Source organism: Bombina bombina, chromosome 3 (genome assembly GCF_027579735.1).
Source record: "Bombina bombina isolate aBomBom1 chromosome 3, aBomBom1.pri, whole genome shotgun sequence".
Taxonomy (NCBI): domain Eukaryota; kingdom Metazoa; phylum Chordata; class Amphibia; order Anura; family Bombinatoridae; genus Bombina; species Bombina bombina.
In genome coordinates, this window is record NC_069501.1 from 863,718,027 (window position 1) to 863,745,147 (window position 27,121).

The 27,121-nt window shown below is 37.9% G+C and overlaps 1 protein-coding gene across 1 annotated transcript in view; it reads right to left on the bottom strand.

Annotated features, from left to right (window-relative positions):
• CLDN10 (claudin 10) overlaps positions 1-27,121 on the bottom strand; it is a 182,960-nt gene that overhangs the window by 57,612 nt on the left and 98,227 nt on the right. Inside the window, exon 2 of the mRNA XM_053705481.1 lies at positions 13,228-13,389. Coding sequence (XP_053561456.1) covers positions 13,228-13,389 — 162 coding nt within the window. The remainder of the gene's footprint in view (positions 1-13,227; positions 13,390-27,121) is intronic.

A 27,121-nucleotide genomic window follows, 5' to 3' on the forward strand; every position in this document is an offset into this window, starting at 1 on the left:
ACCGCTGCTTCATAACTTCTGTTTCCAGCGAGCCTGAAGGCTCGCCGGAAACATGGGGCATCAAGCTCCATACGGAGCTTGATAAATATGCCCCTTAGTGTCTATATAACAATGGGAGCTGCCATGTTGTAACTTGTGTTACCTTCTCTGCTGTGGCCAATTAGGGACAGTTATACATAGGTCAATAGAGTGTGCAGCCAATAGTTGTGCTGGATTTAACAGTGTTCTGCACTTCCATTTCTAACAGGAACTGAAAAACTCCCAATTTCAGAATGGAATTACAGGGAAAGGGGACTAAATAAATAATGAAAGTATATTGCACAGTTTTTTTAATATATACAATTTATCATTTTATATTACCATCTCAAAGTGTTTAATGTCCCTTTAAGGTGTCCAAGACACTAAATCATTTGAGTACAAATCTTTTAATCAAATAGTATTAATTGTTCTACCCTCTTTTAACTCCAGAGGTTAGTTCCTGTTAATGAGGCTATCATTTCAATACATTTTAGAGACTCCACAAATCTTTTTTACTAGCTTTTAATGTAGAAGTTTGAGAAACTATTCCAGTGGTGGATGGTGCTTTTTGTTTTTAGCCAAACACACTACTATTCCCTTACAAAATAGTGTATCTTTGTAAATTATATGCACAGGAATTTGGTATCCTTTGCAGCAAGCATAGCATCTGATTTTTTGATTTAACAATTAATCTAAAAAAATGTGGTTAAAGATTTTCTAAAATGTTAGAACCTTATAAAAAAAAAATTCTGTTAGGGGGCAGTTTAGGCCTTTGTCAGAGGTCTGGTAACAGCCTGTCTAAGATCTCTGGGTTCTAAACATGATTTTCCAGGATTACAGAATAGGTTACAAATCATTGCCTATTTGAGGTGTTTTTTTGTTTCATGTTCCAAAAGACCTTGTGAAAACAAAAGCATTTTCTCAGTCAGGTCTCGATCTGGAACTTATGGCTATAATAGTTCCTGTTCAAGTTATGGAACAAGGCCAGGGAATTTTTCCTTCCATTCTATGGTTCTCAAGAAAGAGGGAACTTTCAGACCTATTCTGGACTTACAGTCTTCAAACACGTTTCTCAGAATTCCTTTTTAAATAGAAACATGGACTATTATGTCCTCTTATTCAATAGGGTCAATTTATGTCGACATTTAAATTGAAGGATGGTTACCTTTCTATTCCTAGACATATCCAGTTTTGCTTTTCAGGTCAAACTCGTACAGTTTGTGGCTGTCAGAATTTTTACGAAAGTTCTAAGAATTCTCTTGTCTGTTTTAAGAACTCCTGTATTACAGGGGCTACATGCCTGGATGACATATTAGTTCATGCTCCTTTTTTACTTCAGCTGTATCTCATACCAACAGTCTAGAGTTATTTATTTGTAGACATAGTTGGACAATTTATATCAAAGAGTTCTCTTTCTCATTAATCATCAGTCACTTTTCTGGAAGTAATTTTAGACTCAATGACAATTCGGCTTTCTCTAACAAATTAGCTGACATCAAAGTTACAGTCAGCTTGCTCACAGCTACAGTCAATTTCCAACCAATCTGCAGTTCAATGTATGATCTGATTACTGCAGCATCAGAGACTCTTCCTTTTGCATGGTTTAATATGAGACCTTTTCAACTTTGCATGCTTCGACAATAGTGCACAAATTATACTCATCCATCTCAAAGAATCCTATCCTGTCCTGGTGGATAGATTACCAACTTATTTTTCTGGGGCATCCTTTATTCACCCAATTTGGAGAAAAATGTCTACATATGAAAATCTCTTGGACTGGGGTTCAGTCTGGAGGTCTAGGAGAGCCTACGGAGTTGGGTTTCCTCTAGCAACAAGTTTTCCAATAATTTTATGAATTTCCCATTCCAGGAATGATCACTGGCTAGCAGATTTCATTTCACAGGAATGATCTCTCCATCTCTCTATCAGGTAGTTTCCAACTAGACTGTGGAACAAAGGGGTCTCCAGAGATAGGCCTTATAAATTCTGTTTCCAGGAGTCATAGCTTAAATTGAATTCTTCAGTAATTCTGATTGCTCTAGCCAGGCCCCACAGAATTTGGTTTGAAAATCTTATTAAGATGTCAAGCTTTCTCCATGATTTTTCACTACAGCATGACCTACTGTCTCAAGGTCTCTTTTATCACCAAGATCTCAAATCTCTTGAAGGTTTAGAGATTGAATGCCTTCCTTTCAAAACAAAGAGGTTTCTTTGATGCTGTAGTGAACTCCATATTTCAGGCCAGAAAGCCTGTTATAAGCAAAATTTCTCAAAGGATTTAGGAAGTTGTTTCTTTCCTGCTGTAAATATTAGGGTTTTTGTTGGAATTCTTTTGGAATTCCAAGAATTTTTCTTTTATGCAAGAAGGTTCAGATAAAGGTTTATCTGCTATCCCTTTAAAGAGATATATTTATAGGGGGGCAATCAAAAATATATACACAAATCCAGTAGCAACAATTAGGGCAGCGGGATATCAGTCTCAACCTATCAATATATTGAATGGAACTCGTCAGGGATGTCCGTTATCTCCACTTTTATTTGCGTTGTGCATAGAACCTTTGGCGTCTTGTATTCGTAACTCTAAGGATATCCATGGGGTTAAATTAAATAAAGGGGAACAAACACTAACTTTATTTGCAGATGATATCTTGCTTACAATTACAAAACCAATGCTTTCCCTCCCTAATTTGTACCAATTATTAGAAGATTTTTCCAATGTTTCGGGTTTCAAAATAAATTCGGATAAATGCGAAGCACTCCCTCTATCATTATCAACACACACACAAAAGTTGATAGAATCAAACTTTGATTTTAAATGGGTTAATCATTCCCTAAAATATCTAGGAATACAAATCACAGACACCATAGAAACATTGTATAAAGCAAACTACATCCCAATTTACAAAACTATAAGAAGAGATATATTGAAATGGAAGAAAGGGAACTTTTCTTGGTATGGCAGATTATCAGCCATTAAAATGAATGTCCTACCAAGACTTTTATATCTATTTAGAGCTTTACCTATTAAAATCCCAATAAAAGAGCTTGAAGAACTATAATCTGAAATTATTAAATTTATAAGAGGACATAAAACAGCTAGAATAGCTGCTCATATTTTAAAACAACACAAGCTATTGGGAGGTGTAGGAGTCCCTAATCTTAGAGATTATTATCATGCTGCCAGACTGGCACAAAATGCTCTTTTATGTAAAGATTGCCAGGGGATGACATGGCCAGGTATTGAAGCAGATATTGGAAGACTAAGCACTCCGGGAGATATATTATGGAAACCCTCAGATCCAAAAGACCAGAGGATAATTAAACTAAAAACTACAGAAGATTCTAAGCTTATGTGGAGGTCACTAACGCATACAATGAAATTACTCTAGCCACACACTATTATAATACCTCTAAGTACACTACTCCCAAAAGAATTTCAAAAACAAATAGATAAGTGGGGAAATAAAGGCCTCTATAGGGTAGCTGATTTCCTAGACAATGGGAAGTTGTTGACATTTACACAATTAAGAGATAAAATACACCCAAATACATTACACTGGTTTTTATATCTCCAAATTTCCCATGCTATAAATACATATAGACTAGGTAGCATCACAGCCTGCCCAAAAACTGCTCTGGAACAAATGATAATGATACCCGGTAGAAATAAAAAAATGATTACACGCTTATACTTAGCCATTCAAGAAGCAAATAGTTCAGCAAAATTGGTAATTTATGACAAATGGGAACAAGATTTAGCTATAACCTATGATAGAGAAGATTGGAGCCAGATTTTCTCCTCAATGAGGAGAAGCTTAATAGGGGCAGACCTTATCGAAAACTCAATAAAAACCTCATATAGATGGTACCTTACACCACTGAAATCCTCACATTACACCACACAGGGTAGTAGATTATGTTATCGGGGATGTAAAGGGATAGGGACCTATTTTCACATGTGGTGGGAGTGTCCAAAGATACAACCTACATGGGACAAGCTTTCTCAACTATTTAAGGTGATTCTAGACGACTCCTTTACATTATCAGCCTCACAGGCCTTACTACATATCCCCCAGGAGTCACTGAACTCAATTACTAATAGATGGGTTAATATTATATGTACAGCAACCAGAATATGTATAGCTAGAAAATGGAAAGTGGGGGCTCCAGAATGGGGCGAGGTAATGATCAAAATTGAAGATGTTTATAATATGCTAGAATCAGCTGCATGGATACAAGGGACATCTGAGAGATTCCAAAACATGTGGATACACTGGATTTTAAATAAGCAGAAATATGTAGGTACATACAGATCAACACTAAGTAACCAATAAGGCTTTTTTAGGGCAATTAAATTGGAGAGAATAGGAACTTTCTTAAATATAGATATAGCGTTCTAAAGAAATCTACAACATTGTCACTGCTCGATGGGAAAAGTTTAAAGTTAAAGGTTTTTCTTTGTATACAGTTATGAAGTTTAGGTTTAGGGAAATGGGATAAGAGTGGGGAGGGGGTGGAGAGGGAGTTAGGGAAGGCAGAGGGGAAGGGGGGAGAAAAATTGATGAAAATGATATAAACAGGGTGCTGAAAACTTTAATTGTTTTAAGAATACTAGGACATTGTAACCCAGCACACTGTTTTATTATGTTGTATTTGATGTGATCCATGACAATAAAAATTATTTCAACTAAAGAGATATATTTAAGCAATTTTTCTATAGCATGAAACAGAAAAAGTCCAGTGTCTTGACATCAAGGACTCCATGTACGAAGCAATGAGAGCTGCTCATGAGCCCTTGCGGGGCAGGTTCGCACATGCTTGTTTGTACCTATGGACCCAGTTGAAAAATAAAGGTATTTTATAAAATATGGAGGCTGGAAGTTATATGAATTTCGTACATCGTTCTACCCAGTCACTGCTTGATCAGTGCAGGAGTTCAGTTTTACCCATTCTTAAAGGGACAGTAAACACCAGAATTTTTGTTGTTTAAAAAGATAGATAATCCCTTTATTATCCATTCCCCAGTTTTGCATAACCAACACAGTTATAATAATAAACTTTTTACCTCTGTAATTACCTTGTATCTAAGCTTCTGCTGACTGCCCCCTTATTTCAGTTCTTTTAACAGACTTGCATTTTAGCTAATCAGTGCTCACTCCTAGGTCACTTCACGTGCATGAGCTCAATGTTATCTATATGAAACACATAAACTAATGCCCTCTAGTGGTCAAAATGCATTCAGATTAGAGGCAGTCTTCAAGGTCTAAGAAATTAGCATATGAACCTCCTCAGTTTAGCTTTTAACTAAGAATACCAAGAGAACAAAGCAAAATTGGTGATAAAAGTAAATTGGGAAATTGTTTAAAATTACATAGGGCCGGCCTTTGGACAAGGCGAGCGAGGGGGCCCTGCCGTGAGAGTACAAACAAACATTTTTTTTTTGTATAAATTTTTTTGGTTTGTTTGTGCGCTGCCACTTTTAAATTTATTTATTTAATTTACATATTTTGGGCGCAAGTTTTTTCTGCGCGCAGTTAGAAGGCAGCAGGAGGCAGAAGGCTGAGGGTACAGCAGCTGGAGTGTGGACATGTGTAATAATGTGTAATAGTAGCGGCTGGCGTGGCATGGTGACACTCAAGCAGCAAGGTGAAGGTAGAAAGGAGGCAAAGGCCCAGGGCAGGCTACATATTGTGCTTGGAATGTTAGAATCTCTCTGCTGGAGACGGGGAGCAGAGTTGATATGGATGCAAAGGCAGGGCAATAGCCCCAAATATGCGGCTAGACTGCAGACTCATTTGAGAGTTTTGTTCAGTTTTATACTCTGTGATATTGACTTGTGTAGAGGGGCTCTCCTGAGGCTTTTAATGTAGTACATATTAGATTGCAAGCATCTATGGTCTGTGTACTGTGGCCTTGACAGGTCTGACTCTGATTCATCTCTTATCTAATGGAGATCTGCTAGAGTGTGCTGCTATGCAAGTATATGGAGGGCATAGGGCCTAAAATTAAATGTAAGTACTAAAGAAAAAGAAGAAAACAAAAAACAAAAAACAAGCAGAGAGCTATTTAAAAGCAGAGTAATCAGGTAAATTGAAAATGATTTTTTTTTAAAAATAAACTCTCATGCAAATTACAAAAATTAAGGTAGTGGAATATTGTTCCTTTTATGCAATGATATCTATTGACAATGTTCTATATTATCATCATTTTAATGTTTGTAATTCTGTGGATGCAAATTACCACCTGCCCGGGGGGATATGCAGCTTCTGCTGGTTTGTCGTGGGACAGCTCCCCAGAGTCCACTGTGTTTAGGCCATCAGTGGGAAAACAGCCCCCTGACTCTTATTAAGTAAATTTGGTCCACAGTAAATTATTTTCTTTCGCCTAGATTACGAGTCTTGCGTTAGCCTTAAAAAGCAGCGTTGAGAGGTCCCAACGCTGCTTTTTAACGCCCGCTGGTATTACGAGTCTGGCAGGTACAGGTGTACCGCTCACTTTTTTCCGCGACTCGAGCATACCGCAAATCCACTTACGTAAATTGCGTATCCTAACTTTTTCAATGGGATTTGCATAACGCCGGTATTAAGAGTCTTGGAAAAAGTGAGGGGTACACCCTCTCCTGTCAAGACTCCTACCGCATTTAAAAGTCAGTAGTTAAGAGTTTTATGGGCTAACGCCGTAACATAAAACTCTTAACTAAAGTGCTAAAAAGTACACTAACACCCATAAACTACCTATTAACCCCTAAACCGAGCCCCCCCCCCCCCACATCGCAAACACTTAAATAAATTTTTTAACACCTAATCTGCCGACCGGACATCGCCGCCACTGTAATAAATATATTAACCCCTAAGCCGCCGCACTCCCGCCTCGCAAACATTATTTACATTTTATTAACCCCTAATCTGCCGTCCCTAACATCTCTGACACCTACCTACATTTATTAACCCCTAATCTGCCGCCCCCAACGTCGCTGCTACTATATTAAAAGTATTAACCCCTAAACCTAAGTCTAACCCTAACACCCCCCTAATTTAAATATAATTTAAACTAATCTAAATAAAATTACTACAATTAAATAAATTATTCCTATTTAAAACTAAATACTTACCTGTAAAATAAACCCTAAAATAGCTACAATACAACTAATAATTACATTGTAGCTATCTCAGGGTTAATTTTTATTTTACAGGCAACTTTGTATTTATTTAAACTAGGTACAATAGTTATTAAATAGTTATTAACTATTTAATAACTTCCTAGTTAAAATAAGTACAAATTTACCTGTAAAATAAACCCTAACCTAAGTTACAATTACATCTAACACTACACTATAATTAAATTAATTACCTAAACTAACTACAATTAATTACAATTAAATTAAATAAACTAAAGTACGAAAGAAACCCCCCCCCCACTAAATTACAGAAAATAATAAAATAATTACAAGAATTTTAAACTAATTACACCTACTCTAATCCCCCTAATAAAATAAAAAAGCCCCCCAAAATAAAAAAAAGCCCTACCCTATACTAAATTACAAAATACCTTTAAGTGACATCATCCAAGATGGCGTCCCTTCAATTCCGATTGGCTGATAGAATTCTATCAGCCAATCGGAATTAAGGTAGAAAAAATCCTATTGGCTGATCCAATCAGCCAATAGGATTGAGCTTGCATTCTATTGGCTGTTCCAATCAGCCAATAGAATGCAAGCTCAATCCTACTGGCTGATTGGATCAGCCAATAGGCTTGAACTTCTATCCTATTGGCTGATTGGATCAGCCAATAGGATTTTTTCTATCTTAATTCCGATCGGCTGATAGAATTCTATCAGCCAATCGGAATTGAAGGGACGCCATCTTGGATGATGTCACTTAAAGGTACCATCATTTAGTGTTAGTCATTGGATGGAAGAGGATGCTCTGCGTCGGATGGCTTGAAGATAGACCCGCTCCGCTCCGGATGGATGAAGATAGAAGATGCCGCCTGGATGAAGACTTCTGGCCGGGGTCGGCAGATTAGGGGTTAATAAGTGTAAGATTAGGTGTTTTTAGACTCGGGGTTCATGTTAGGGTGTTAGGTGTAGACATAAAAAGTATTTCCCCATAGGAATCAATGGGGCTGCGTTAGGAGCTGAACGCTGCTTTTTTGCAGGTGTTAGGTTTTTTTTCAGCCGAATCTGCCCCATTGATTGCTATGGGGAAATCGTGCATGAGCACGTTTTGCCAGCTCACCGCTACCATAAGCAGCGCTGGTATTGAGGTGAGATGTGGAGCTAAATTTAGCTCTCCACTCACTTTTTTGCGGCTATTGCCGGGTTTAAAAAAACCTGTAATACCAGCGTTGTCTTAAGTGAGCGGTGAGAAAAAAATGCTCGTTAACACCGCAAGCCTTACCGACAAAAACTCGTAATCTAGCCGTTTGTGATTAAATAGGAGTAATAGCTTTTGAGCCCTAAAAATTTAAATAGGTGGTGGTGGTGTTCTTCTTCTTCTTGTTATTAAACAAAAAAAAACTAAACAACAATATTGTTATGTATGTAAGTTCATGAAAATATGTGTTTATATATATATATATATATATATATATATATATATATATATATACTCACAATACTACACCAATAGTAGCCATGGCTTTAAAATGCAATATTGTGGGTTCAGTTTATAAAGTAAAAGTTTGGGACTAGACTGTTCAGTTCTCAGATAATATCTAAAGGAATTAACAACATGGTTCTGTAACCTAGGTACCAAAATGGCGGTGCCCTTACTAGGAGGGAGGGGTATAAAATGGTACCTTTAAAGAAGCGAGCTGGTGCAATTCAGATGCTTTTATGATGTTTTAATAGTGAGTGATTACATCAGTTATTCATTCTTTAAATCTCCCTTCTCTAGATGGAACATTAATCAGTATATAATGGAATAACACCAATAATAAGAAAACCCCTGAGGGGATTTGCATTAATTACCCTAAATCAATATGATGCATGCAAGTGCAACATGTGGTGTACAGATAACATTCTCCCATTGTGTACTGGGTATCTGCTGAGTTATGTTTGTAATGTCAGCTGCTCAGTACCAATGTTACACACAGATAGTAGGGGACTATATTGTAGTATCTTTTAACAGGGCAAAAAAGTGAAATGTGCCCAGACCATTCACACACACACACACACACACACATATATATATATATATATATATATATATATATATATATATATATATATATATATATATATGTGTGTGTGTGTGTGTGTGTGTGTGTTTTAGTCCATAAAACTGGCACACCTCAACTTCCAATCTACTGGGACAGAAGCTGAGACCACACAGCACCTGTGCACATTCCTGCTGCCTATAACTGTGGGTCAGATCTGCAGTATTATGACCATATGGCAGTGAATTAGGTATTACATTGAAAAGTCAACCCAGGGATAGGTTTGCCAGCCAGCTTGTATTTTTTTTTTTAACATTTTATGGTTCTGGCCAATGTAGATAAAGAATAAATAGATAAATAAAGGCCCAGAGATTAAAAGAAGGAAAACATACAGTGCCAAAGTAAAAGTAAAACAGGACATCAACATGAGATCATTATTATTGATGCTCAATGTGTGTGGGACTGGGACCAGGGGGAGGAGGACGCAGAGCAGCAGAGGAGAAGACGAGTAGAGTAGTCAGGGGCTGGCCAGGAGGTCAGATGTAGCATGTAGCTAGCCTCACCACATGTATATAGCACTGTTATGTCACTATCTGCTGCACAAGGTACAATACTCTCTCCAATGTGATGCTCACCACTTGTATTTAGCACTGCTATGTCACTATCTGCTGCACAAGGTATAATACTCTCTCCATTGTGATGCTCACCACATGTATTTAGCACTGCTATGTCACTCTCTGCTGTACAAGGTATAATACTCTCTCCAGTGTGATGCTCACCACATGTATTTAGCACTGCTATGTCACTATCTGCTGAACAAGATACACTACTCTCTCCAGTGTGATGCTCACCACATGTATTTAGCACTGCTATGTCACTATCTGCTGCAGAAGATACACTACTCTCTCCAGTGTGATGCTCACCACTTGTATTTAGCACTGCTATATCACTATCTGCTGCACAAGGTATAATACTCTCTCCAGTGTGATGCTCACCACATGTATTTAGCACTGCTATGTCACTATCTGCTGCACAAGGTATAATACTCTCTCCAGTGTGATGCTCACCACATGTATTTAGCACTGCTATGTCACTATCTGCTGCACAAGGTATAATACTCTCTCCAGTGTGATGCTCACCACATGTATTTAGCACTCCTATGTCACTATCTACTGCACATTTTACAATACTCTCTCCAATGTTATGCTCACCACATTTATTTAGCACTGCTGTGTTACTGGAGCTCACTGAGAAACAAGCAGAGTAGAAAAGGAGGGAAGGGAATGAAAGCAAATCCTGCATACAGCTGCACTAGATGTGTTTTCAGCTTCTCACATGTACTAGTCAGTGGAGAACTACTATTTCTGCAGTATGGAAGGTAAGCTAGGGTAAACTGTACATGAGAGAAGCTGAAAACACATCTAGTGCAGTCGTATGCAGGATTAGCTTTCATTCCCTCCCCTCTTTTTCTACTCTGCTTGAGAAAGCCGGTGTGTTCTACTGGCGAAACGCGTTGAGATATTTTATCCTTTGTAGTAACCATAGGAGAAATATTGTGCCCTGACGTCAGTGGAGCTACCTTTGCTGAAAAGCCGGGAGTTTTGAATTGAATTGAACTCTCTGATGGTCCCGTGCAAACATTGAGACACTGACGCTGATTGCCATGGGATTCACATCTCCTCCTGCAGGACTAATTTCCATTTGTGGGCTTGCTATTTTTTTACTTCTAGTAAGTGTTCATTTACTAGTGTGCTGTGATCACTTGTTAATAAATACTACCTTGAATCGAGGATTGGGCTGTCTCCCTTTCTATTTCTACAGCTTGTCTATTATCCATCTGTGAAGGAGGAACCCACGGATTTGTGTACAGCAGCAGCCGTTTGGTGGGATATAATCGTCTCCCTGACTTTAGAAAGTTTTCTACCTACTTCAAGGGACACGTTGTTTGGTATCTAGCGCTGCTTTCTTTTCTTTCTTTTTACAAACACACACATATATATATATATATATATATATATATATATATATATATATATATATATATATATACAAGTATGCACTCTGTGATGTCATCTTGGCAATATCATCTTCAAGTAAATTTGTATAAGGTAATTTGGGTAGACAAGCTAAGAGGAGCACAAAGACTAAGGTTATAGTATATGTGTTTAAAGAGTTTCTGATGCTAATGAAGCTGTTTTTTTCCTGTATTTCTTGTGATACATTTGTGGCATGGACCATTAATTTGTGGTATGGCAAGTGCTTTGATTTCTGTGACATCCAAAAATAATACATCCCACTGTTGTGATAAATTAAATTTACTTTTATATACTTATCAATCTCAATTAGACCTTGACTAAAATGTGTCCACCACTAAAATGCATTGTGTGTATGTGAGACAGAGTGTGTGTGGGCTATCTGTGTGTGTGTGGGGGGGGGGGGCTATCATCTGTGTGTGTGTGTGTGTGTGTGTGGGCTATCTGTGTGTGTGGGTTATCTGTGTGTGGGGGCTATCTCTCTGTGTGTGTGTGCTATCTGTGGGCTATCTGTGTGTGTGGGCTATCTATGTGTGTAGGATATCTGTGTGTGTGGCTATCTGTGTTTGGGGGCTATCTGTGTGTGGGGGCTATCAGTGTGTGTGAGCTATCTGTGTGTGTGTGGGGGGGGGGCTATCTGTGTGTGTGGGGGGGGGAGCTATCTGTGTGTGTGGGGGGGGGGGGGCTATCTGTGTGTGTGTGTGGGCTATCTGTGTGTGTGGGGGGGCTATCTCTCTGTGTGTGTGTGTGTGTGTGTGTGTGGGGAGGCTATCTCTGTGTGTGTGTGCTGGCTATCTCTGTGTGTGTGTGTGGGGGGGGGGTATATGTGTGTGTGGGGGGCTATATGTGTGTGTGTCTGAGTGTGTGGATGTATGTGTATATAAGTATCTCTGTGTGTGTATTATATATGTGCACTGTGTTTGTGTGGTACAGTGCATTACCCCATTTATTTTAAGTATTTTTTGTTCTGGGTAGAGGCCCGCGCTGTCATTCTGCCTAGGGACCTGCACTTGCTAGGGCCGGCCCTGGCGTCTCTGTAATGTTCTTGTTATCATAAGAAAACACATAAAAATAAGGCCCAGTTCAACTCAACTGTTCCTAATTGTCAGCATAATTCTTCATTATATATATAAACAGTTGTTCCAATAGTACAAATGGTATTTTGCAATATATACAATGTTATAGTGCTCCACATTAGTGAATTTATATGTTTTTTTATTTAAAATGTTGTGCATTACCTTAAATGATTTTTCTCCCATTTTTTATTTTATTTGTAAAAACGGTGGGGGCGGAGATTGGGCAGGGTTTTGTGCGGAGATTGGGCAGGTTGGGGCGGCGGGGTTGGAGGTGGGGATAAAGGGGGCCCCATTTTGTCATCCTGCCTTGGGCCCCGCAATGGCTAGGGCCGGCCCTGAAATTACATTTAAATCATGAACGTTTTTTTTGGACTTGACTGTCCCTTTAACGCAACGCAACGCAACAAAAGAGATAAGATAAGCATACTCAAGAAACTGTAAAAAGAACATGTCCCTGAACTGGAAAAAAGCAAACTTGGCAAAAAAAATTAAAATGCTGTATACTGAACAGAGTGCAACTTAAGAGCAGTTTCTTTTGCCCTTATTTCAGGTCTTCAGAAGGAACTCTGCAAACTTAAGACATACATAACCCATGTTTTGTTACCCCTAAAATAAATCCCACTGCCACAGTATATTACCACAATTATACCCCAAAATCACATCCCTTCAAATTATTTTTTTAAATGCAAATAGCAACATGCTGTCGTCCTAGAAGACAGCTCCTCCTTCCATTTATTTTATGGTGCATGAACCACAAATGACAGTGCAAGTCTGTTACTACATTGCAGCGTATACATCTATTCTACTATAGGTCCTAGTACTGTATAATCTACTGTAAACAGTCTATGATAGGTTCCTATTAGTCTTCCCTGTGTAGTTAGCAACGTTTAATTTTTATTCATTGATAGACATAAGTTACGCTGTAAAGATATGAACCTGACCTGAAAGTATGGAGAGAAGTCCACCTGTAAAGGCAACTTTTGCTTTAATGTTGTCATTGCCCCCGACCTTTGTGCATTTCATTCCAACCAATCCAAACACCGACCCAAACGCTGCAAGACAAATGGCTGTGACCATTAGGGCTCTGCATGCCTGCAAAAAACCTGCAAATAAAAAGATCATTAGTGTTTATTGTAATTTCTAAGTCTATGGGGTTGATTTATGAAGCTGCTCCTTAATTCGTCTGCCACCTCTGAGGCGCGGACGGCAAACAGCCCGATCGTATACGATCGGGTTGATTGACACCTTGTGTTTGGTCTCGTGCAAAGAATAACACACAGCCTGATTTTACAAGTGGATGGTTACAATTTTTAATGAGGATAGCGGCAGGGGGCACCATTACCGCTCATTGCATTCATATTACAAGTGGACAGCTAAGTATTGTACTTAAAGGGGCACTGTACTATAACATTTGTTTCCCCTTTATGTGTTCCAAATGACTTGTTATACCTACAGAAGATTGTTAAATGTATGTGAAACTGTTCCTTTATCTTTATTTTTGTTTTTTAAATAGCTGTTTTTCCTTATAAACGCAGACCTGCTATGTTCGTTATTCATATTTTCAGTGTAGTGGTGGTTTCTACAATCAATAGTATATTTCACATAACACAATGAAAGTAAAGAAGCTGTTTAAAAGCAATTAAATATACTCCAACAGCCTATTGGTTAAGACATTTTATTGTGAATCTGCAGCTTTCTAATGTGCTCATTGACACTGCAAGTTCTGTCCAGGTTTCAGTTAGCTGGGGCCATGAAATCCAACCTAACCCATTGCACCTTATCAAGTGGTGCCACTAAAAACAATGAGTTGCCCATTTTAAAGTTTTGTTTGATACTTACCACATGTAGAGTTATGTTATTGACTACATTTATTAAGCTGCATTCATTGCTTTTGAGGTTTTGTAGAGTGAGCCTGCAGCCACCAATTTAAGAGGCAGAAACTACTTATTTTGCCTCTCCTCCACTTAAGAAGTGGCAAGAGCAATCATTTTGACACTCATTCTTTCGGGGTGATTGATATGCCCTGGTCTTGTAATTTTTTTTGCGGGCGAGCAGGGGTGGCATTGCACAACAAAGCTATTGTGCAATATTCCATTTTACCATCTGATGCAGCATCACAGGTGGCAATTGAGAACCTGTCTGCCTGCATGCATGATTATTATTATTATTATTATTATCAGGTATTTGTAGAGTGCCAACATGTTCCACAGCACTGTAAACATAGTCAGTATACAGGATAACTTTTGTAGGGATCAAGTGGGTAGAGGGCCCTGCAGAGAGTTGCACTGTTGTAGTCAGCTCTTATGAAGGCAATCTGCAAACAGCTGGGCTAATAGGCTTACATTCTAAGGGGTTCAAGGGGAAAGCAATGGAGTAGGAAAGGTTAGTGTAGGTTGTAAGCATCCCTGAATAGTAGAGTCTTTAGGGAGCGCTTGAGTCTTTAGGGGAGAGTCTTGTGAAGCAAGGCAGAGAGTTCCACAAGATGGGGGCCAGTCTGGAGAAGTCCTATAAACGGGAATGTGAGGAAGTAACAAGAGAGGAGGATAGGAGGAGATCATGAGCAGATTGAAGGGGACGGGAGGGAGAGTATCTGGAGACAAGTTCTGAAATGTAGGAGGGAGCAGTGCAGTTGAGGGCATTGTATGTCAGAGTGAGGATTTTGTGTTTAATCCTAGAGGCAAGAGGAAGCCAGTGAAGGTATTGGCAGAGAGGTGCAGCAGATGAAGAGCGACGTGTAAGGAAGCCTGGCAGAGGCATTCATAATGGATTTAAAGGAGCTATGCGGCAGCTAGGTAGACCAGAGAGGACGGAGTTGCAGTAGTCGAGGATGAGAGAGTGGATTAAAATCTTATTTGTGTCTTGTGTAAGGAAATGTCTAATTTTAGAGATGTTTTTAAGGTGGAAGTGGCAGGCTTTAGCCAAGGCCTGAATGTGAGGAGTGAAGTAAAGGTCTGAGTCAAGTGTGACCCCAAGACATTGGGCATGCGGGGTAGGGGTAATGATGGAATTATCAACAGTTATAGAAAATTTGGGGGTGGAGATATTGGAAGAAGAGGGAAAAATAAGGAGTTCAGTTTTGGAGAGATTTAGCTTAAGGTAGTGAGAGGACATCCAATATGAAATATGAGAGAGACAGTTAGTCACAATGGTTAGTAAGGAAGGAGGTAGGTCTGGTGCAGAGAGGTAGATTTGGGTGTCATTGGCATACAAATGATATTGAAACCCATGGGACTATATTAAGAACAGAAAGTGGTAACAGGGCAGAGGATGCTCCGGTGAAGGCTATACTAAATGTACGGTTAGACAGATAGGAAGAGAACCACGAGAGAGCTGTGTCACAGATGCCGAAGGATTGGAGGGTTTGGAGCAAAAGAGGGTGGTCAACAGTGTCAAAGGCTGCAGACAGGTCAAGGAGGATAAGCAGAGAGAAGTGGCCTTTGGATTTTGCTGTAAGTAGGTAGTTGGTAACCCTGATATATTTTGCCCTACGTAGCTCCCCTTTGTTTGTATATCTTTCACAAAAACAGTATTGCTAATAATAGCTTTAACTTTTCACCCATTTTAGCAAATTAGCAAGTGAAATAATTTAATGTTTTACAGTTTATTCGTTTTTTCAAAGGTTTTTATTCTTTAATATATTTTCTGTATATCATATGAAAGAGTTTTCTTCCAACAATGATGTTAGAGATGTTTTCATGCAATAGATAAGTTTAGACATGATTTTTGTAAGAATTAATCTTTTGCAGTTATGAAAAATTATTCAGGCCTAGTTTAAAAATGGAGTGCAAAAATATTATCGATATTGAGCGCTAACACTTCAAATTAAATTTATAGCATTCTTATTCTTGTGCTCAGAAAGTAAAATGGTTGCGCTAAAGCAAAACCCTCAGGCGTGCTAACATCTGGAGGCCAGATAGCGCTGCCATGGTAACTCCCTCACCTAAAAAAACTTCTATGTGGCGCTCTACAAAACTCAGTTCAGGCTTTTGCTTGCATGATAAACCAAAGGTGCACTAAGCCAATGTGCACTAAGCCAATGGATATATATCTGAAGACTCCATTTATCAATCGGTGGGTGGACGAGGTTAGCTGTCATGAACCTTGTCTACCCAGCCTTGCAGTGAGCATGCAGCATTGGCACAGAGCACAAGTTGCTGATCGGGGTGACTGAAATCTGCCAAACTTTAGGTAGCGGAGAGGTCAAGTAGCAGCAGTCTTAAGTTGGGCCTCTTTCTACCGCGATCTTGATAACAGTGGGGCAGTGCAGAAATAGCAGTTCAGAGAAACGGATGAAGACACAGGCACTCTGTGTCCCTCTCTGCATCGGTTAATGGTGGTGTCGATCATTGGTGCTGTGGGAAAGTCAGGAGGGAGGCGGGAGGATGGCCCATTGCTGGAGGGGGGAAGGAGGAGAACGGACTGCTACGCTACAGAAAATTATTTCCACAGAGAGTATGAGGGAGAAATATATTATGACAGGGGAGAGGAGGGCCTTAGAATGTAAAGCTTAGAGGGAGGAGGTGGGGAGGGTAAGGGGTAAGGGGGCCGCTACACTACCGAAAAAATTATTTTTTAAACAAAAATAAAAAACAAATATACATTTATATAAACAGGGTATGGGCAGACAGCTGCTAGTACCTAAGATGGAGGACACTAGTTAGAGGGGGGAGGGTTAGAAAGCTGTTTGGGAGGAATCAGGGAGGTGGGAGGGTAAGGGGGGAATCCTACACTGCAGAAAAAAAATAATTGAAAAAACAATGGGGGGAGGGTTATGGAAGAAAAAGAGCTGTTTAGGAGGGATCAGTAAAGTATGGGGGTAGGGGGTATCAGCTGGGAGGGTATTCCCTACACTACAGGTACACTTAACTTTACAAGCTACCTAATTAACCCAAGTAGTGTGGTGCACAGCTGTAATTAGTGGTCTTCTAATTATGAAAATTCAGTGGCAAAACCATGCATGTCTGTTATTTCTGATCAAAGGGGATCTTAGGGAAGCTCTTACATCAATTTGTGTTATGACTGCATACGTGGTATGTAAATAATTTCAGTGAAAACCCAACATTTGTGAAAAAGCTAAGAAACAGCAGCGAAACAGTGGCATGAAATATACCAAAATTGGCCTAGATCATTACCTTGGGTTGTCTACTAAAAAAAAAATGATAGTTTTGATAGGTAAATAAAAAACAAATTAAAAAAGGCTCTATTTCTGCTTAAATGGAGTGATGGCAAAAATGCTAAAAATTCTGTGGTCAATATCTTATATAGAGTTATTTCAACAGTTCAAATAATAAATATAAAAACAAATTAAAGCCTAATGAACTAATAGCCATCAAATTTTTAATGAATGATTCTAATCTGGTAATCCGCCAGGTGGAAAAAGGGGGAGGCATAGTACTGCAAAATTATGATGATTGTGTAGAAGAAGCTGTTTGTATATTGGAATATGGTGAATATTATAGGAAGTTGAGAGTGTACCCTAAAGAAATTTTTAGTAAATCTTTAAAAATTCTCTTGGAACAATGTGTTCAGAAGGGAATTTTGAACAAAAAAGAGAAAAATTATTTAACTCCTGGCCACCCTTATGTTCCATTTTACTATCAACCCCCCCAAAATTCATAAAAACGTAAAGAAAAAAAAAACACACGAAGAGCTATAATTGCTGGGATCAATAGCATTACTCATAAATTATCAGAATGTATAGATTTTTATTTACAAAAATATGTAACAAATCTGCCCTCTTATCTAAAAGACACTACAGACCTTTTGAACAAATTATCCAATATAAAAAAATATAAAGTGACTTTGTGTGGTTAACCTGTGATATTGGAGCTTTATACTCTATCAACCATAATCTTGGCCTACAGGCAGTAAATAAGTTCCTAGAGAAAGACATCTATTTGCCTATCATTCAAAACGAGTATATATTGGAATTAATTTCATATATATTAACTCATAACTACTTTAAATTTTTTGACATGTTTTATTTGCAGATAAAAGGGATGGCCATGGGTACCAGGTTTGCCCCCAGTTTTACTAACCTTTTTATGGGTGTTTTATAACTCCAAATGGAGGGTTCGTCTGGTATTCTATGGCCTCCATATTGATGACTTCATCTTCATTTGGCAAGGCCCCAGTGAAGATATCATTCATTTTGTTAACTGTCTAAATGCAAATGAGATGGGTCTGTCTTTCACATACAACCTATCAGAATTTAATATTTAGATGTAATCCTGGAATGGGATGATTATGGTAGTGTTTTGTCTTCCACCTATTTTAAAATGGTAGACAGTAATAATTTCCTACATTTTTCCAGTAACCATCTGAATAGTTGGAAGACAAACATAACGTATAGCCAATTCAGGAGGATACGCTGCAACTGCAGCACCAATGAAATGTTTGACAAACAATCTGACAAAATAAAAAATTGATTTAAAGAAAAAGGATACCCAATATCCTTAAAGGGACAGTATACACTCATTTTCATATAACTGCATGTAATAGACACTACTATAAAGAATAAGATGCACAGATACTGATATAAAAATCCAGTATAAAACTGTTTAAAAACTTACTTAGAATCTCTCAGTTTAGCTCTGTTGAAAAGGAAGCTGGAAAGCCCACTGCAAGTGGCAAATACGACACTCCCCCCTCCCCCTTCTTTTGCATATGAAAAGACGCTTTACACAAACAGGAGCAAGCTGGAGAAGGTAGCTGACGGTATTCTCATAAAACTTTGGGGCTTGGTTAGGAGTATGAAAATCAGAGCAATGTTATTTAAAAATAAGCAAAACTATACCTTTTTTTGAAAAAAAAACAACAACTTTATGGGCTATATAAATAGATCATCTACAAAACATTTATGCAAAGAAAAAATTAGTGTATAATGTCACTTTAATCAATGATAGCTATGAGAGAGCTAGAAATGTAGATAGGTCGCAAACCTTGACCGTTAAAGAGAAATCTCGAAACGATAATATACATAATGAAATATCTACCCCCCTTTTTCATCACTCAATATAATTTAAATTATAGAAATATAAAACAAATCCTAAAAAAACACAGGTCAATATTATTAAAAGATTCTTACCTGAATAGAAGTCTAGATATAAATCCTAAAATAATCTTTAGAAGAGCACCGACACTAAAACTAGCACCAAGTAAAATAGTAATTTAAAAAAAAATTATAATAAAAATAAATCGTTCCCACACAAACATGTTAACAATAAGTCGGCTCTTATGTATGTGGAAAGGCCAGATCTTTAATGTGTAGGTTTATAACTCATAGAGCAATTGATATAACCTTAAACACTACGGGTGAAAGAATTGACATTAAGATGAATATCACTTGTAACACCAACATTGTGGTCTATGTACTCACATATAAATGTTGTTTACAGTACTTAGTACACACTTGTAGAAAAGTGTGTACAAGATGGAGTAAATATCTTAGAAATATCAAAAATGGCTCCCTGAAACATAGCGTCTCTAGACGCAATACATTAGAACATAATAAAGGCCACTGTTCTTTCACCATTACTCCTATAGAAACTATTCCTAACTCTGAGAAATATAATAGCTATACCAGATTATATCAGAGAGAAACATACTGAATATATAGATTCCAGTCTATTTCCCACTGGCCTTAACAAAGTAATAAATTCTGCTGTGTTTTGACTCCCACCACACATTTACTTGTTGTGAGTTAATATAATATATATGTTGTAATATATATGTATTCTTTTGTATGTTTATCTTCTTGCTTTGGTCATCATCATATTTAATTTCTATAGCATGATGAGTCCATCATATTCTACAGATTCATATCATATTGATGTATAGGTATGTACTGTAGGTTTAAGCAATATATATATAATTCTTATCAATTTTTCTTTGTTCTCTTGCTATCTTTATTTTAAAGGCAGGAATGTAAAGCTTAGGAGCCAGTCCATTTTAGGTTCAGAACCCTAGATATCTCTTGCTTATTGGTGACTACATTCAGCCATCCAATAAGCAAGCGTAACCCAGGTTCTGAACTTAAAATGGTCCGGCTCCTAAACTTTACATTCCTGCTTTTTAAATAAAGATTGCAAGAGAACAAAGAAAAAATAAAGTAAATTAGACAGTTGTTTAAAATTGCATGCTCTATCTGAATCATTAAAAAAATATGGATTTATTATCCCTTTAATGCTTCATTGCACAATTTATGTCATCATTACATATATTATAAATTCTCACTATGTCATCTCCTTTTCCATTACACTATATAGGTATAGTAATAGGTTCTATTACACTATATAGGTGTAATCATTTTTATTTTCTAATATATTAAATAGGGTTAGTTTTTAAGTGTTAGCACTGCCTGTTTACTTTCACGAGTATATCACATATTTCCATTATTATATACAGTATCATCTATATCAAATTAGTTGATTCTCTCACCCTGCCTTTTCATACAGAAGTTTCCATTCTATCATGTAGAATACTGTATATCATTCTGAGTTTTCACTTTAGATTCTCATTGGGCGACGTTGCCCAGCCTTTTGTTTTATGATTCATGCTGAGTACTTAATATACACATCACACTGAATAAACTTTTGTTTGTTTTTCATATTCAAGATGGCACATATTACACTCAATTATTATTAATATTTTTTTGGTAATTTTATTGAGCGATGTTGCACAGTTTACGAATCACTTTGAACACTGGATGCTTTTTTGTACCTACATAATATATTACATATCTCATTATATAATGTTATCAATGTTAGTTGTTTTTTTATATTTAATATGGTATACACTACTCTTAAATACTTGGATTTTCATATAGTTCCAAAGACTGACCCTACTATAATGATTGGTCATCTTTGGTCACATGGTATAGTGATGTAATAGACCAGGAAGCACATAATTTGGTCTGGTCGGCGGTAGAACTTCACACTTTTATTATTGTTTTTTTATATATGTATTATTTTATATTTGTTATTATCTTACACATTTATCTGGGTGATATGTAGAGTGTCTGTACAATATGATGGATCTCACTGGTAAGTAATGGTTTGATTACGATCAGCTGTTTTAGTTGCCCATGCTATCATGATTAACTATATTTTAACAATTGATATACATTTGGTAAATCAAAAACATATGTACTAATGACCAATAAATATATTAATACATTACAAACATATTTGAAACCTAGTTACAATATTGCAGACTTTGTATATGTCATCATTGGGATATATTATTATTAGCGGTTATTTGTAGAGCGCCAACAGATTCCGCAGCGCTAATATAAGCCCTTTTATATTTATGGACCCTGATTGGTTTATAGCCCACATTATTTTGGTGTGTTATGTCTGATGAAACGGCTGTGGTTTTTAGCTGAGAAACGCATTGCATACTTTGGGGAGCAATCTATATGCCCCGCCCCCCATCATAACAATTGCTCTCTTTTTATTAAGAACTTTTAAATAAATAACAATATTTTATCAAGCAATGAGTTTCATTAAATATAGCACATTGCTCTTGGATAAATTTGAGAGATCCTTGGGAGGTTCCAGTGACTGGGAGCAGTCTATCTGCCTGTGACTACTAGCACATTAGGCTGCTCTGATAAAATGTGAGTACCCCTTTATTTGTGCAGTACCTTTCTTCTGGTTGCATCTGATTGATACACACATGAGGCGCCCCTCTTTTTTGTTTGATTTTGCAGATCTGTTCCACTACCTGTGTGAGGAGGAGTGCGGCCCTATCTTCCTTTTGATGAACTTTTAGCTACTGTTCCCATTGATTGCTTCTGATTGGTACTGTGGGTTTTTTTCTAATGAATATTGGATTATATATATATATTTTTATATATTAACAATACCTACAATCTTATATTTGTTTGAATATTTAGTGCCCCCTATTCACTGTTTTAACAGTCTATTTAGGTTTTGTACCCTGACAAGTAATATTACGTACTGAGCATCTGACATTTTTAATGTATTCTGTAATGTTTTTACAATAAATTGTATTTATATATGCAGTGGGATACTGTTTACCTAACAGTATAAAGTAATTGTGCACATTTAAGAGAGCTTATAAGAGTAGTTTATTGTCCATTGCAACACAGATTTATATAATACAGTATCACACTATTATAGGTTTCTTTCCCCTTGAGGACTATTTGATCATTGGATCACTTGATTTGGCATCATCTTTTTGATTGACATATCCTTTAATTGATACCGGATATTATTTTTTTATTTTATTTTTATCATATTATATTATATTATCATTATGTCACTGATTGCAAATAGAGCTGCCTGCTGTTTTGCAAGGGACTTGGGATATGTACCAACTCCTGTTTGAAAGTAGAACCCACTTACTTGTTTTGTGTGTGCGTGTATATAAATATATATATATATATATATATATATATATATATATATATATATATATATATATATATATATATATATATATCCCCAATACATTGCAATTATACATAAAGATTTAGATGATTGTATGTGTGTACAAATTTTATAGTTTATAAGTGATTTACATTATATTTAAAATTAAAAAAAGTTAACATGTTATCTGAGTATTCAACTTTAACTTTGAAAATAAAATTTTGTATTCAGCCTATGTTTATAGCGCTGCGGAATCTGTTGGTGCTTTGCAAATAACCTGTAATAATAATAACAAGTCCAAGGTGTAGAATTTGGAATTTGAGCAGCAGCAAAAAGTGAGTATTCTCGTAAATAGAAAAAAATGTTTAAGTAGTCCATATTTAAGATTAAGGGGCCAATTTAACAAATGTCTATCTGACATGATCCGCTCAGCGGATCATGTCCAAAAAAACATCGCTGAATGCCAACAGCATACGCTGTCGGCATTTTTGGATTGCACAAGCAGTTCTGATGAACTGCTTGTGCAAGGCCGCCCTGCAGACTCAGGTGTGTCAATCAACCTGATCATATCTGATCGGGTTGATTGTTGTCCGCCGCTCAGAGCAGGCGGACGAGTTAAGGAGCAGCGGTCTTAAGACTGCTGCTTCTTAATTCCTGTTTCCGGGCGAGCCTGAAGGCTCGTGCGGAAACAAGCGGAACAGGGGCCATCCGTCCCTTGTTAAATCTGCCCCATAGGGTGTGGTGCATGGCTTATGTGTATTTGAAAAAAAATAATAGAGACATTGTAGAGAAAAAATGACATACTTGTTGCACTAAATATATACAGAGAGAAGTGTACTCACAGGAACAAACAACTGGCTCAATAACATTGTTAGCCTGTTCTATGGCAATTTACTACCTGGGTGCAGCTTTTTATCCCAGTAATGTTTTTCACAGAGCAGAACTTTCCTGTAGTACATCAGTCTGATCTCGCCTATTACGGCCAGTCCAGCGTCGAAATACCAGGCAATTCCTCTTTGAACAAGAAACACAGCAACCCCAGAAGATCGTTTCGGCCTTCATTGGGCCTTGTCAGTGACGTGTAGCCATATTCCTCTAAGCACACTGAGCAAGGAGTCCACGTCTGGTTGCCCCTTTTTCCTATAAGGAGACTAAATATATACAGAGAGAAGTGCACTCACAGAAACGAACAACTGGCTCAATACCATTGTTAGCCTGTTCTATGGCGATTTACCGTCTGGGGTTGTTACTTCCCTTGTTCAGAGAGGAATTGCCTGGTATTTCCATGCTGGACTATCATTGGGCAGTGTCAGACTGATATGCTACAGGATATTTTTTCTCTGTGAAAGGGCATAGTGTGCTAAAAGAATGTACACCCTGTCAGGATCAGTGTTTATTTAGTATCTGTTTCTTTAAATTATTGCACCAATCACCTACCTACTTCCTCTTCAAATCCTTCCCGCTCCCTCAAGTCTACGCTTAGTATTTTGTTTACCTGCTTAGAAGCAGTAGGCTGCCTACCTAAGCTACTTGGATTCTTACCAGCATCGTTGGAAGATAAAGCCATCGTTTAAATTCTACTCTTTCTCTAACCTCTCTCAAGATTTAACTTATAATCTGTTTGCCTGCAGCAACTTCCCACGGAAAAGGACATTGCACTGAATACTAACATAGTAAAGCCACTCGTTACCACTCTCAGAAGATTTCGGAGTTCCACAGCTACAGCAACCTCCGACTACGCTTTCAAAGGTACACTTCATCAAGTACTGTAATATGAACTTTCAGTTACACTATCCTTTCAATTACACTATCCTTTCAAAGGGTTCACAGGCACTTCTGCTCCAACTTCTATTATTCCCATAGAGTGTTTTGCTTGTACCACTTCCGATTTACTCATGAATGTCAAACATACTTCACAACTAAAGCTCTATCCAGAACCTGGGCTTACCAATCGAGCAGGTATGTGTTATCCTTCTAACAAAACCTTTTTACCTGAGAATCACAGAACGAAAATTCTCGAACAACATCATGATTCTCCCATGGCAGGGCATTCTGGAGTGAAACGCACCTTAGATCTACAAACTAGGACTTATTGGTGGCCTAACATGAAACGAACCGTAGAGGATTATGTGAAGTCTTGTGTAGTCTGTCAAACCTCTAAAAATGACAAAAGGTCTCCCTACGGACTTTTAATGCCATTACCTATTCCAGACAGACCCGGGCAACAACTTGGTATGGACTTTATCGTTGATTTACCCACATCCAAAAATCAAAACACCATCTTAGTTGTCGTAGACACCTTCACAAAAATGGCACACTTCATACCTTACCATAAACTGCCAACATCTACAGAAACTGCAACTTTGTTCCTAGACAATGTAGTGAAACTACATGGAGTTCCTTCTGTTGTCATCTCTGATAGAGGATTACAGTTCACGTCGCGATTTTGGAGAAAACTTAGTGAATCCCTAAAATTCAACCATCGATATAGTACATCCTTCCATCCACAAACCAATGGACAGTCTGAAAGACTGAATCAGTGGCTGGATGAATACCTAAGATGTTTATGTTCCTACCAACAAAACGACTGGCACAAGTTTCTACCGATGGCTGAATACGCCTATAATAATTTAACTAATTCCTCTACAAAACTCTCACCTTTTTATGCAAACTAATTCCATACGTCTTTTGATTCTGTTCCCTCTGTTCCATCTAATTCTCCTTTGGTGGATGAATTCAACAACTCATTATTGGACAATTTCAGATTCCTCAAAGAAAACATTACTAAAGCTCAAGCCACACAAAAACGTTATTTCGATCTACGTAGAAGGAAGCCCCCCTCCTACCTCGTAGGAGACCAGGTTTGGTTGTCGACGAAAAACTTGAAATTACATGTACCCAGTAAGAAACTCGCACATCGTTTTATCGGTCCATTCCCTATATCCACAGAGTACAATATAGAAAATGGTGTGCATGACTGAACACCACACCCTTTAGGGTGCGCCTCCCAATTGACAATATAGTGTAGATAATACAGATAGTATAAATTCAGCTATAATACAACTATATGGTGACAGTGTAATCCAACAGTGGCATGTGGTAAAACAACAATCAAAATATACTTAACAGTCTATAGTAATATGTAAATGTCCATCAAATAAAAAGTCCCAAACAAAAAGCGGCAGCACTCTGTCAAAGGATGGTCGTCCTGATGGTCAGAATCTGAGAAAAGAAAAAAACAGAGGCACCAACAAAACAAAACAAATGGATGTAAAGACAAGTTGCAATAAATATACTCACAAACATACAGCACCCAAATGGTGCTATTGAGGCGGGCTGGAACTTCACAGTAGTCCAGCTCACTGATGATCCTTAGCAAAGATCCAGTAGTGATTCCTTGGGAGGCCTGAGGTGAGATGCCTAAAAGAGGAAAAGGCAAACCAACATGGCCCAGCAACGTTTGAACACAGGAAGGATGTGACCAAATGAATATACTCACAGGATCCAAAGCACCTCCAGGTGCAATACCAGCAAACTGGAACCACAAAGTTGCCCAGTAGACAATCCCCAGCAGGTGGTCTCCAGCTTCCAGCGGAAAAAATAGTATAGAGGAGGATAGGGCAATAGTGCACCACAATTAAATCTTGGGTAAAGTACCACACAAGCAAGTGTATATAAAAATTAAAATCTTTAATAACACAGCGACGCGTTTCTCAGCCTCCTATGGGCTGTTTCATCATCCCTATATCCAAAGTTGTGAATGCCAACGCAGTCACTTTAACTCTTCCCTCCACTTTAAAAATTAATCCGACCTTCCATGTATCCCTGTTGAAACCGTATATACCTACTAGATCAGGAACATCAGTTCTACCTCCTACTGTTGCGGACTTGGATTTGGAAGTCTATGAAGTCCACTCTCTACTTGATTCAAGATATTACAGTCATGAGTTGCAATACTTAGCCCGTTGGAAAAACTTCTCCATAGAGGAGGATAGTTGGGAACTCGCATCTAACCTTAATGGTCTGAAGCTTGTTTTTTGGTTCCACCAACAGAATCCGGATCGTCCTAGACCCTACACTGTGGATCAGCTTGCTTGAGGAGGGGGTCCTGTCAGGATCAGTGTTTACTTAGTATCTGTTTCTTTAAATTATTGCACCAATCACCTACCTACTTCCTCTTCAAATCCTTCCCGCTCCCTCAAGTCTACGCTTAATATTTTGTTTACCTGCTTAGAAGCAGTAGGCTGCCTACCTAAGCTACTTGGATTCTTACCAGCATCGTTGGAAGATAAAGCCATTGTTTAAATTCTACTCTTTCTCTAACCTCTCTCAGGATTTAACTTATAATCTGTGTGCCTGCAGCAACTTCCCACGGGAAAGGACATTGCACTACTAACATAGTAAAGCCACTCGTTACCACTCTCAGAAGATTCTGGAGTTC